This window comes from Rattus norvegicus, chromosome 1, assembly GCF_021556685.1.
Source record: "Rattus norvegicus strain SHRSP/BbbUtx chromosome 1, alternate assembly SHRSP_T2T, whole genome shotgun sequence".
NCBI classification, from domain to species: domain Eukaryota; kingdom Metazoa; phylum Chordata; class Mammalia; order Rodentia; family Muridae; genus Rattus; species Rattus norvegicus.
In genome coordinates, this window is record NC_141534.1 from 42,427,728 (window position 1) to 42,441,576 (window position 13,849).

Sequence of the window (13,849 nt, forward strand, 5' to 3'; positions counted from 1 at the left end):
GTTACCCATTTTAACCTGTGCAAGAAACATAAGCATTTTCCTATGAAACACATCTACAGTGTGTTAGGGAGCAGATGTGCCTCAAAACTGGTAAGGTTCAGAATCAGCTAGATTGGGGCTGCTGTTTCTTACAGAACATCAATGAAAGTGCTCACCCTAGTATGAAGTAAGGGGATGGCTCAATTGGGAAAGTGCTTGCCAGACACAAGACCCTGAGTTGAGCTTCCCAGACCCCATGTGAGTGAAAAGCCAGCTGTGTGGCACATCTGTCACTCAAGGCTGGTGAGGCAGACACCAGGAGGGTGGGTCGCTACAGCTGGCTGGCCAGTCAGGCTGGGCTCACTGAGACCCTGTCTCAGAAGATAAGGAAGTGAGCAGTTGAGGAAAACATGTAACATGGGCCAGGCCTCCACAGCCACAGACATGTACGCACAACCCAGAAGTTTCCAGTCCTGCTAGCAAAGACAAAAAAAAAATTATTTACTTCTATCTTCTGTGTGTACAGAAGCACTGACCTATTTGTATGCATTTTTCCAAACTACCACATCTGCAATTCTTTGGCACCCACCTAGTTCAGCCACTACTGGGTTACTTTAAACAGCAGCTTCCCTTCGGTCAACAGCATCTCACCTGGTCCCATCACTTAATGCTTACAAGAAGTTTGAACTCTTCAATCGGACTTCCTTGGTGGGTATAACTGGGATTTTAGATGTGACATAGGTGAGATCAGGGGTGCAGCAGCAAGTAGGTCACAGTGTGACATGTTTAAGGACTGATCTCTGAAGCTCTGAGCTGGGAAGAAAGTATACAGCTTAATGAAAGAAAACATAAGAGGGACGTTCTCCTTGGGGGCTCTGATCATCCCCAGACTCTGATTTCTTGGGTTGGAGCCAGGAATCTGCCTCTTTTATTCTCTTTTGACAGGGGGGTCTCACATAGCCCAGGCTGACCTTAAACTCTCTGTATCACTGAACATCTTGAACTTCTGATCCTCAAATTCCAACCTCCTCAGTGCTGGGATGATAGGGGGATGTCACAGATACCTCATTTTATGTGGTGCTGGGATTGGACTGAGAGCTCTCTGTGTAGCCTTCCAGTTCAGCCACATCCATATCCCCCGGGATGTGCACTTTAAAGTCCATCTTGTTCTTAGGAACCTTGCTCTTGTCATGCCTTGTGACACAACCTGAAACTCCAGGCCTTGGGGTGTGGAAGCAGGGAGCTCTATAAGCTCTACCCAGTTCCAAGCCAGCCTGAGCTACGTAGTGAGGTTCTGGTTTGTTTGTTTGTTTGTTTGTTTGTTTGTTTGTTTAAGGAAGAAAGAGAAAGAAGAAAAGCAGAAATCCTCCTATTTTTCTGACAAAACAAAAACAAACAAACAAACAAACAAACAAAAAAGACAGAAACCAAGTCAGACTCCGTGTTGCACACATCTAATCCTAGCACCCAGGAGGCCAGGGCAGGAAGATCTTAGTTTGAATCTAACCTGGGCTACATAGAAAAACCTTGTCTCAAAAACAAAAATCAAAACACAAACAAAACAAAACCACCTAAATCAGCCTCATGACAAGGCACATCCATGCACATAACACCACTTAGACAAGGGGATGTTACTAACCTCCTTTCTCTAGATTTGAATTCTTTCTCTCAGTGGAAACCAATCAGTAGGAAGAACAGATCTACATTGTAAGTGAGTGCAATAGATCAATGAGGAAAAGAGAGGCTTCCCTTTCAATGGCTTCCTAGCAGACCTGGAAACCAAGGCTTGCACTTGGTTTCTGAAAGGTTTCCCAGGCTCTTCTGAGTTCTTCTTTATAATTAAAATTAAAGTAAAATTTGATCTCTGAGTGGCTTCGAGAGAGACCAGAATGCTTTGTGTCCTGATAACGCTAAGTCATTTACATTTCCTTTCCAATGCTTGTCTTGCCACTTGTTTTATACAGGAAGTGACTTCAGGGGGACTCTGGGGGCAGGAATAGGTGGCCTTGGAAGCTGTTGCACAGCAGCAACCTCAGCCAATGGTGGAGACAGACCAGGCCCTTGTTTTCTAGATTCAGAGGAAATACACTATTAAGGTTTCTGATGACGACAATGTTAATGGTGTCAGCAGACTATAATTTAGCAATAATATCCAGGGCCGGTCCACCTGGTTTATGAACCAGCCACTAAGATGCAAATCTCTAGAGCTCAGAACAAAAGAATTTGAGACCTGTAACTTATGTAAATAAATTTCTTTTTGCCCACCTTTTAAGTATCGTGAGTGCTAGTTGGGGTTCCTTTTGCCATTTTTACTTCTGGTTTGTCCTGCTGTCTTCTTGGGGCCCCGTGTCTCTCCTCAGCTTTGTATCCAGGTCTTTTCTGGACGTGCTGGGCCACTAGGCTACTACTGACTTCCTCCTCCAGCAACAAGGAGCATCCGAGGTGCTCTCAACACCCCCCAAGGTGTCTTCTTAGAATGCCGATTCCCCAACACATGGCAGGAATGTGCCCCTGGGGCCTGCCATCTCTCAGCCCTGGCTCTATCCAGGCGATCGAGGCCACTTCCTGTGCCCACTAGGCTTTCCATCCGTTGACAATGTGACTCCTTTTCTCTCTCTCGTTTATCTGGGCACAGGACGTCGTAATCGACTGGACCGATTCTCCAGACTTCTGCGCATGGGCCTTACCACTTTGCCAGGAGCTTGCTCTCGGTGTTGTGCGGAAGGAAGAGCGCCCTATTCACCTGCTGAAACCCTCGAGCACCTTTATTGAACTCTGTCCCCCGGGTCTACCGGCCCCGGGTCACATGTCCACCTATAAATCACCCAACCAGGTCCAGTTGCGCCCACCGTTAAGAGCCTATTGCAGCATGTGGCCAAATTGTTCAGTGCTAGTATTCGAGACCAAAGAGGCTGCTTGGGTTTCTGTATCTTGGATGATAATTCTATATAGAATTGAGAACTCAGAAAAAGTAGGGAAGGCACATTTCTATGCTTCTATCTGAGCAACATCAGAAATATCAACATCTTTCTAACCCTCTGTCTTGGAGACAACATGTCTGATATTTCCCGCCCCAAGAATTATTTCAATTTTTGTCTTTGATAACAAGAACTCCAATTTTAAAACTTTCAGAAAAAAAATAAACCAGAATTAGCCTGATCTTACCATGTAATTGTTATGTTTATGTCCTATGTAGATAGTAAGATCACAGTCAAACTTTGACCCAACAGGACTTGCTCCGCTTGAGAGACCCCCTTCCTACACATCTCGCTAACAGGGTCTATTTAGTCACAACTTGAGCTCTGAAAACTTGTCTTATTCCTATTGGCATCATGCAAGTTGTAAACTCTCTCATGTGGGAATATTGAGACAAGAAATAACTGAAATACATTTCCTTTTCTAGTGAGATACATCAAATTCAGAACTGTATACGGCCCTCTCTCTTTTATCTAAAGATTTGATCCAATGCCATCTGTCTGCCTCCCCTTTCCTGCTGATGTGGCCTGATTTCTATACTATCTTGACTCTATTGGGTGGCCTCAGGAAGGCCTATGCTCAAAAGGAAAGGGGAAAAAAACCCATATAATGAAATAATTGAGACCAATTTGTTTCTAGAAGCTTTTTGGTTCTCAGAGCAAAGTGTACAACATTGTTCTCTATAACCAAAAACTCACAGGCTATCTGCAAAAATAAACTAAGCTATAAAAGTGATTAGCTGTATGACTTTTCAGTGTGTGTGTATGTGAATATATACATATAAGACTTTTAAAACATTTATCTTTTACATATGTATAAAAATATGTGCCTGCATATGTGTATATATACCATGTGGGTGCAGGTGCCCTCGGAGGCTAGATAAGGGTGTTGAATCCCCAGAAACTGGAGTTTGAAGGCAGTTGTGATCCACCCAATATAGGCATTCTGGAAGAACAGCAAACACTCTCAACCACTAAGCCTTCTCTCTAGCCCCACTTAGAATTTCAGTTGGGGAAAGGGTTTTGAGTAGAGTAGGGACTGTGGGAGATTTTGAGGGATGGATGAGACTTGATCAAGCAAAGAAGAGGATGGTATGAGAGGAATGGCTTGAGAAATACAATGGATACCTTAGACATGATGAAAGTAAGGAGCCATGTCCTCCTATAAGACATTATGGGTAAATTTATACCAGAATACTTTTATTTGAATTGTGAATTAGCTCTGTTCTCCCTCAAGTTATTGTCTCTTTGTCACCTTGTGGAATTTCAGTGCTCTCTGACTAGTTATAGGTCAGCTCAGGGCTACATACAGCATATAAGGGATGGCATGGGCTGAATCATCTATATGACTTTGCCTAAAGCCCCAATTCCCTGTGGTTTGGTGTCATAGTTAATGCAACATACCAGGCTTTGGGAGAACAGTGACAGAAAATGTTGAAATGCACTGGATGGTTATGCAGTGTCTCTTAAGGCTCTGCTACATTTGAATTCATGTCATGAGTCTTTACTATGCTACTTAAGGAGGGATTTGCCAATGTTTTGCTTCTAGAATTCTCTGAAAAAATAATCTCTGACCTTAAATGCACTCTGAAGTTTGAAACCCAAAGCATCTAACTGTAAACTCTAACGAGATGTTATACAGAAGCTTTGATTATCAGGCAGTAGGGGTCAAGGGGTGACAGGCTGGAGGGGTTACACCTAAGAGCACATGATACTAGTGAGGTGATTCCATCTTCGAGGAATGTAGACTGGAAGAAATAACAAAAGTTCCACTAAATGCATATCTCATTGCAATTAACAACAGGTTACCAACCATCTAAATAGTTCATACACACACACACACACACACACACACACACACACACACACACACACACACACACACATATATATATATATATATATATATATATATATATATATATATATATGATTTGCTCATTGTCATAGGCGGGCTTGACTTCCTTCACTAATGTCATACAGATGAGGTCTAAGCAATACATGGGTTCACGGTGTTCCTCAATATTAGAAAAGTCATGTGGGCCAGGATCATAGCTGGGAACTGCTGGCCTAAGAGAATGACCTCTCTTAAATAGCAAGATCTAGGTCATGTCTTTAGAGATGACTATATTCTGAAGTGAGACAACATGGAGAATGTGCTGCTGCTTAATTTTCTTGGCAAGTGTTTTTGTGAAAGTAACTGTCAAATCCTGTCCTTCAGTCAGTGCCAGAGAGCATTCAGCTATGGAGTCTATGAGCATTGGTTCTTGATGGTTTTGAGATAACTCTTGGCTTTGGAAGAATGGACAAGGATACATGAGCTAGTCTTTACTTGTGCTAAAGGAAAGAATTCTCCTAATGTTGGCTGCCAGGCAATGGCTACAAGGTTATCTGGAAACCAGGGGTGTTGGAACAGCTCTCAGGAGCCAGCTTCTCTAAGAAAAACTTGTCAGAGGGCAAACGAGAGTAGTATGAAGCCAGGAGAGGCTACAGCATTATGGTCCTGCTTTTTTTAGGACATGAGGTATTTTTATGCATCAGAATGTAAATCCTGGCATTCTCATTTGACAATGCTTGTTTTGCGGACTAAAACCATTTTGTGGGTTAAAGGAGTTTTCATGACATGCTCTGTACTCTTGCAGATCTGCTGTTCAGATCAAATAATGTAAAATCCAATCAAAGGAAATGAACTCTTTATTAAACTGAGTTATTTTTATTAGTGTGGCATTCAGTGACTACTCCCCCTTAATCTTAAGTCTTTTTTAATAAGTCGTTTTGGGTGTTGTAGTCTTAATTTAATCTTCCTATACAAGGATAATCCTACGTGTATTTATTACTTCGTTATCTACCTTCCAGGTGCCAGGATCGCTGAATATTCCCAACTGTATGACCAGATTGTGTTCAGAGAGACACCCCTTAAATCTCAGAAGGATGGCTGGACCAGCACCCAAGAACCCGCACTCCATAGGCCTGCATCACCTCCCCAGGTCCAGGGCGCTGGTGAGGACTGGCTTTGGCATTCGTCCTACAGTAACAGAGAGGTGGCAGATTTCTCTCCCCAGACAGAGCAAGACTCAAAATCAAAATACCCCGTCACGTTAGAGAGCATCACAAAAATTATGCCCAGACAGTTGTCTGCTGCTTGTTCAGTACCTTCTCTCCAAGGGTCGGACCCTCTGCTGGGCTCTGTGCAGCAGCGATGCAGCGTAGTGGTTAGCCAGCCCCACAAAGAGAACTCCGGTCAGGGTCATCTTTACAACTCGCTGGGTCGCAAAGCAATCAGCGCCAAACTCCAGCCATATAGTAGACCCCAGTCATCTTCCTCAGTCTTGATCAACAAATCTCTGGATTCCATCAACTACCCCAGTGAGACAGAAAAGAAGCAACTGCTCTCTTTACAAAAAAGTCCCAGAGGCGCGAGCCAGCAGGACTTGCTGTCGGGGCTGGCGGACTCATGCCAACAGGACACAGGCAAACAGTCCGATCTCACGCTGCAAGACTCACAGAAGGTTCTGGTGGTAAATAGAAATTTACCCTTAAGCGCCCAAATCGCGAGCCAGAACTACTTTTCTAATTTCAAAGAGACCGAGGGAGATGAAGACGATTATGTGGAAATCAAGTCAGAAGAGGATGAAGTGAGACTGGATCTCTCTCCAAGGCGGAACAGGAAGTCTGACCCAAAGATCCCGGACCCTGACTGTTCTGATAACATCTGTCGCCACAACACGCCTTACTCTTTGAAAGAGCCAGTGAGTGGCAGACTTGGGCTTCCTCCTTACCTGACAGCATGTAAGGACTCTGATAAACTGAACGATTATCTGTGGAGGGGGCCATCACCCAATCAGCAAAACATTGTCCAATCTCTGAGAGAGAAATTTCAGTGTCTTAGCTCAAGCAGCTTCGCCTAGGTTTCTAGAACTGTCCGAATTAGCTCCTTAGCAAGTTACCAATACAAATGAGATTGGTTTTGCTGTATTTTTTTTAAATATATGCCAGTTTAAAACAATTTTGTAATAACAAGAGGGTAAATGTGCTTTCCTTTATAGCACAACTCTTTGAGTGGCTGACCATGACAATTACCCCTCCACATCCTGACAGTAGCACCCACTTTTAGAATACCTTCTCCCCACATCCCAAGGAGTTCTATACTGTGACTCAGAGGCACTGCAAGTGAGTCTCTCTCACGGTTTTCAAAAAGAGAAACTAGAGTTATTTAAAGAATTATGCTTATATGCAACACCTCTATATTCGTGACAAGACTCAGAATGACACATGCCAGGGACCGCTAGATAGCCTTGTCATGTATTTTAAGGAAACCATGCTGGTGTCCCGATCCCATTTCCTTGAGATGCCAACATGCTGTGACTATTGAAAAAGTTTAAAAAGTTAAAATGTAGCCCTAGTACTGACTTGCTCTTAGGAAAAAAAAACAGTTTTTACTTGTGTTCCAGGACAAGGCCCAGACGGTGTGCCACTACTTAGGATAATTCTACAATTTCTGGGGTAAAATAAACTCTTTCATGGCTTAAAGGAAGCCAGTCTTAATAAAATGCAAGCCAAGTTGATTATTAGATAAGACAGGGAGAGTTCTGGAAACACCCTACTTCTTCATATTTGCAAGAGAAGCAGCATCGCCCCTGTAAAAACAACAGAACAAAACATCCCGCTGGACGGACTACTGTAGAAACCTGTCTCTTACTGATAGAGAGTAAAAATGCACTTAAATGACCCATCTAGAGCAGTTCTTTGTAGACACTTCCTTGAGCTTGAACTTTCCTGAGCTTGCCCTACTGGAGGAGTCCTTGCCAGTAATGGGCAAGACTGTACTTTCTAAACAGCTGGTAACCCAGGGCCTCTCTCAATGTTTTGGAACATATAGAACAGAGACTCTGGTAGCTGGGTTCCAACTAGTAACTTTACACTGTCCTTACGGTCTCACACAGCACTTCCCCGTGACAACACGCAGGATAGATAGGAACAGAGGATGAAAAGCAAGGCGCTGTGATACAAAAGAAAAAGAAACAAAGGCGAGTTTGATGCTACTTCATAAAAGCATCTTATTAAAGACTCCGTGAGTGTCCTTTCTGTTCCCATTTTATACCATGAAACATTCTGGACTCTTCCCTCACCCACTCAGTCTCCATTTTAACATTTCTTTTTATTAGAATTAAACAATCTGTTCCATTTAAAAAGATATGACAGTAAGCATAGAGAAAGATGTCTGGCCTTTCGTGTAATGGTAAGCCATAGCTTCCCACAATTCTTTCTCTCTCTTTAATTCCTATTCCCTTTTATTCTTAACTGGACAACATAAAAAATGTGGCCATCTTTATGTCCCAAATATGCCTCTGAGGGTTTTTTCGTTTGGTTGGGTTCTTTTGTTTGTTTGTTTGTTTGGTGGGGGAGTATTCTTGGGGGGTTTTTGTTGGTTTTGTTGTTGTTGTTGTTTCGGTTTTTTGCTTTTTTGGTTTTTTTTTTTTTTAAGAATTTCTTGTTTTCAACCCTGTACTCTTCCTGTCCAAAGTGTTTGAGGCTGAAGGAGACATTTGGTGGTGGAGCCCTTGCCCAATGGTCTGAGAACCTTGATTTTTCCCCAGCACTGAATGATGTGGCTCTGAAAACATTCCCCCCTTTTCTCCATTGCTTCTTTAAAACATGACATAAGGTTTCCAGATCAAGCAATAGCAAAAAAGATTAGAACGCTGTCCTTCGAATTTGCTAGACAAGTATGAACAGTTGTATCACTTGCTTTTGTTTGCTTTTTTTTTTAGTTACTTAACTCTTATCCAAGAATGTAGTTTCCTGATTTTTTTTTACTTTTAGTTTAAATGAACCACATTCCAATACAGTTCATGTTACTGTTTTGAGTCTCAGAAATTAGCAATTCTTCACACCAGTGTTTTGTCACATGGTTTGGTGTCACCTGCAAAGGAGAATGTCATGTTGTACAAAATATCTTATGTAAGTGGTCCTTTAGGTTCTAGGATAAATCTGTAGCTTTCTTGATCATGTTTGTAGACCAAGCTGCAGACTTTGAGAGCCTGTGTCTGTGTGTCTGTGTGTCTGTGTGTCTGTGTGTGTGTGTGTGTGTGTGTGTGTGTGTTTATGCATGCACACACCCTTAGATGCTCCCTCAATGTTATCAATCTAGTGCTTTTGTTTAAAATAGTTTCTTCTGAAGGTGGGGGTGGGGATGTATATAATTGGGAACATTTTCTGTACTTAAATGTCCTTAACTGGGTTCCTGTACTGAAGGTCCCATCATTTTTTTTTTTATAAGTTCACTTTTCACCTACTTTTTTTCTTTGTGGCGGGGAAAGCAATGTGTCTTGGAAAACATAGTTTAAATACTGTATATAAGACAATGAAAGTTAGTAATGTCCATTATTTAATAAAGTTTGTAAACTGGAAAGTAAATTTTCATTTGAATTAATGTGTTTGCACTAGAACATTCTGATTTTTTTCCATACTGCTTGGCTATCATACTCTTTCTTGCCTTGTGAACTACAGAGAAAATGATTCAAAGTAAAAGTATGTCCCAGGTAGCTTTATCAATTTTTGACCCATCAAAATTCCCTAGAATCATCTTATAGGAATACCTGTGGGCAAGTCTCTGAGGGATTGTCTTCCTTACTCATTGATGTAGGAGGGTCCAGCCCACTGTGGGTGGCACCATCCCTAGGCAGGCGGTCCTGGGTAAGAAAGCTAGCTGAGCATAACTTGCTGCCTTGTGAGCCAGAGAGCAAGGTAGCAAGCCACATTTCTCCAGTGGTTTTCGTTTCAGGTTTCTGTCTTAAGCTCCTGCCTCAACTTCCTTTAAATGATAGACTGTGGGCTAGAAGTGTAAGCAAGTAGAGATAAGCCCTTTCCTCCTCTAAGTTGATTTTGTTCATGGTGTTTCTCACAAGAGCAGAAAGGAATCACACCAGAGGATCTCTTTGACTAATAAATTTTCCAGTTTTGGATTGCTTTTGAAGTAGTAAGCTTAGTGTCTGAAATGGTTTTTGTTTTCTTGACAGGAGTCTAAAGTAAGTCAGTCACTAAATTAAATCTTTTCATTGAAAATGTAATAACAAGACATCCCTTTATTATTGAACTGAAAAGTTAGTCTAAATTTTTGCTACAAAGTAAGGCTTATGTCATACAACTTCATATTCCAGCTTTTCTTTGTTAAAATTGCAGAGACAAAGCCAGGCCGGTGGTGTCACACAGCTTTAATCTCAGCATGTGAGAGGCAGAAGCAGGGGGATCTCTGTGGGTTTTAGGCTAGCCTGGTCTACAGGATGAGTTCCAGGGCATCCAGGGCTACAGAGTAAAACCCTGTCTCAGAAAACAAAACAAAATAAAATAATAGAAAGAGAAAGAGACAAAAGAGAGGGAGAGAGAAACGTGCTTCTATAAATGGATAATTATTGATGCTTTTTAAAGCAATCCACTTCCAAATATAAACCTAAAGCCCTAGCCAATTGAGGTGAAAATACAGGCTGCCTGTTCCATCCATGGAGAAAAGCTGTCGAGATTCTTTCTCTGGAGTACTTCTAGGCATTTCTGAGCATCATGCTGAAGAGGCATTTGATCTCCCTGATTGTGATGACTTGCTATAAGTCATGGGTTAAATTCAGACAAGCCAATGGCAACAATGAACCAATGCCATGTATAAATCCTCTGCATTAACTCCTCAGAAGAAAGAGGCAAATATTTCAATGTCTACTAAGTTGTCTTTTGATGTTAGGAAACAAAAACAATATGAAGAATAAATGTTAATAGTCCTTTATGTACCCCAAGTCCACTGTGTGACCTATGGCTTTCTCTAGCTGGCCAGATATGGCTATACTCAATTCTTTCACCCAGGAATGAGAATTAAGTAAAAGAAACGGTTGCTGGATTTTCACAATTTTTATGTCAATGTGGTTGTAATTAGAAACCTTGCAAGCATGAGATCTGAAGCCTTATTGTATATATCAATTTTTACTTTTAAAAGCCTCAAGACGTAAATACAATTTCGGGTTTGTCTTCTCACCTCCCATCCCCATAACTAGGTTACAGCGATGGAGCTCCGAAGCTACTGGGGCACTGTGTTACATTTAAAAATTAGATAAATGCAAAACCTCACTGCACAATGTAGAGGAGAGATTGTCTCTTTCTCCCCTCTTGATCCTTACCTGGATACTCCGTTTGGATCTAGGAGTCCAGTAAATACATAACCAATTAACATGAGAAAAATATTATTAGTTTTGCATAGACATGGGATACTTCCAAAAGAAGAAGAAGAAAAAAAAAGAAAGAGTGGTAGTTTTACACATCAATAACTGAAAGAATGCAAGCACGGACAAACAGAGCTTCAGGCAGAGCAGTACATTTGAGAGATATGAACAGATATGAAGTCAGAGGTCAGGTGGCAGATGTAGAGTCTAAGGGAAATGAGGGATGCTTCACAGCTTTATACAGGTTCACCAGTGACCCGTCTCTGATATCAAGGTTATTCTCCAGAAGAATCTATATGGCTCATTGTAGTTAACACAGGCCCAGTGCCCCACTCCTGAAGTTAGAAAAATGTCAACTGATTTTACCTTAATCAAAACAATTAAGCATGTTCTGGAATGGTACAACCTTCGCTCTGTCCATCAACCTATATAACTAGACTAATTTAGCATGTTTGCTCTACAATGTATTTGAAAGTTCTTTTGCAAGAGCTCAGTGTTCCCTTTCAGATAAATGTTCTCCATGGTAGCACACACACCTCTTGTCTTCTGATACGCTACGATGCTTTGCACCAGCTCTGCCCAGAATGGGGCAGTATGTACTTGATCAATGAGTATTTGACGATTGACTAAGCAGAGTTCAAAACTTACAGAAGCCCAAAGCAGGAGATTATAGTTAAATTAGGGCAGACTTGCCCTAATTTAATTGGAGACAAGCCTGCATAACAAATAATTAGCTTTTAGGAACTCATATCTGGGACTGGAGTAGTGGCTCAGTGATGAAGAACAGTTGTTGCTCTTGCAGGGCACCTGGGTTTCAGTTCCAGCACCCACATGGCAACTCACAACTTTCTGTAACTCCAGTCCTAGCAGATCTGACACCCTCTCTGACCTCCATCATCACCAGGCACACATGTGGTGTACATACATACATGCATGCTGCGGTCAAAAATAAAAATCGGCGGAACTGGTTCCTGGGCAGATCTGCAGAAGCTGGCATTCCAGCTGTTTCTCTGCCATCCGCTTTCACACACTGACCCCTTGGTGGGTAAAATCAGAGTTCCAGAAACTTGTAATTTAGCAATTAGATTTATATGTTAAATACTCAATCCACAATACATCCACACAATAAATTCACCACCAATTAATAAAGGTTTAAACCGCCCACCTACACAAGATAAAATTGACCTAGTCCACCTGGATCTAGACCATCCTGTTCCGTTGTCTCCATCTTGATTTCTCTCGCTCCTCCACCTCTTCCCTCCTTCCTTCTCATCCAATGATAGGCTACACCTTATCCTTGACCTGCCTTGTTGCATAAAGACGTCATCCTACAATGCATGCAAAACAATCATGCACATAAAATAAAACTAAGTTTTTTTTTTTTTTAAGATTCATAGCACCATGAGTAATAGTGTCACCCTATCATAGGAAGGTGGTGTTTCACAAGTCCTTTGCTCTTTCCTAACTCTTGGATTCTGGAGATGTCTATTCTTTAGAATTCCAGGTGCTCTCAGCTAAACATCAATGTATCAGGTTGGTACCTCATACTATTCTGGGAGTTTCATTTGGATAAAAGCCTTTCCCATTAGTTGCTTCTGGGGATATAAAGGAAGCACAGAATAAGCTATCACATAGATTCAGAAAGAGAAGTCAGGTCGGGGGGGGGGGGAGAAAAAAAATCCCAGGAGTCTGGGGGATCAAAAGACATAATTGCCTAATTTACTATGGAGTCCATAACACAGGCAAAGTCCCCTTTCTAGATTAGAAACAAAGCCTTATTTCTCAGACAGTGGCTTTATTCACATACAGCATGCAATTCAAGAGAACAGGAAGCAGTCAGACTCACTAATTCTAAAGCCATGTGATTTTAGCATAGCACAAAAGAACAGGACCTTGATAGTGATCAGAACTTCTGCTGGGTGCGGAAGTGCAGGCCCCAGATGCCTTGTTGGCATAGCAATCTGCAGCTGTCCACAGGGCTCTCGTGGAACCCTCAAACAAGACCATAATGTAAGCAAATTCCTTCTTCCATAGACAAGTTAAGTTGGAGGCTATCAACTGCTGACCCACAGCCTGAACGGAACTTGTACAATGTATAAAGGAATTTAAAAATAAAAATCCGAATTTCCAATTTGGCTAGAAGAAGGAAAAAAGAGCAGAGGGTGGGCTGGCCCAGAATCTGAGGAGAAGGTAAATGGTGAAGAAGCGTCATTAGTGATGGTCACTTGCTTTGACCACTGGAGGAGTTGGTTCCTTTATGGCCTTGGTTGGCAGCTTGAGTACAGATGTTCTAGATACATAATAAAGGATCTTCTCTCAAGGGAAAATAAGTGCCTATCTCGCAAAGCATGAAGAACATGATGCTCCTTGAGGGAACTTTCCACCCAAGCCAACTCACTGACAACTCCTCTCTGCCCAGCCTCTGCAATTGTCCATAGGCTGCTGGTTTAGGAGATCCAAGAATCTCCCTGACTGCAAGGAATTCATACAAAGGTTAGACGACTATTCATATTCTGTTTCCTAAAGTCCCCTCTTTAGCTTAGTCTCCCGTCTTGAGGGACAGGAGGCTTTCATAGTTCCCCACCCGAAGAGTCCAAAACTGATGTCACTTCCTTGGACCCCTTGTGCATTCCTCTAAAGCATCCTCCCCATATGCAATCTTTTCTTTGAGATTACCTGGACATTGGCGGT

General features: G+C 42.0%; 1 protein-coding gene across 8 annotated transcripts in view; it reads left to right on the top strand.

The window, feature by feature from the left end:
* Plekhg1 (pleckstrin homology and RhoGEF domain containing G1) overlaps positions 1-9,371 on the top strand; it is a 222,922-nt gene extending 213,551 nt beyond the window's left edge. For 4 of the 8 annotated variants that reach the window (XM_087588358.1, XM_087588365.1, XM_087588350.1 and 1 more), the window contains one exon: positions 5,811-9,366. In XM_087588358.1, the coding sequence (XP_087444484.1) occupies positions 5,811-6,862 (1,052 nt within the window). In that variant the 3' untranslated portion in view covers positions 6,863-9,366. 8 annotated transcript variants of the gene reach the window in all.
* The last annotated feature ends 4,478 nt before the right edge of the window (positions 9,372-13,849 follow it).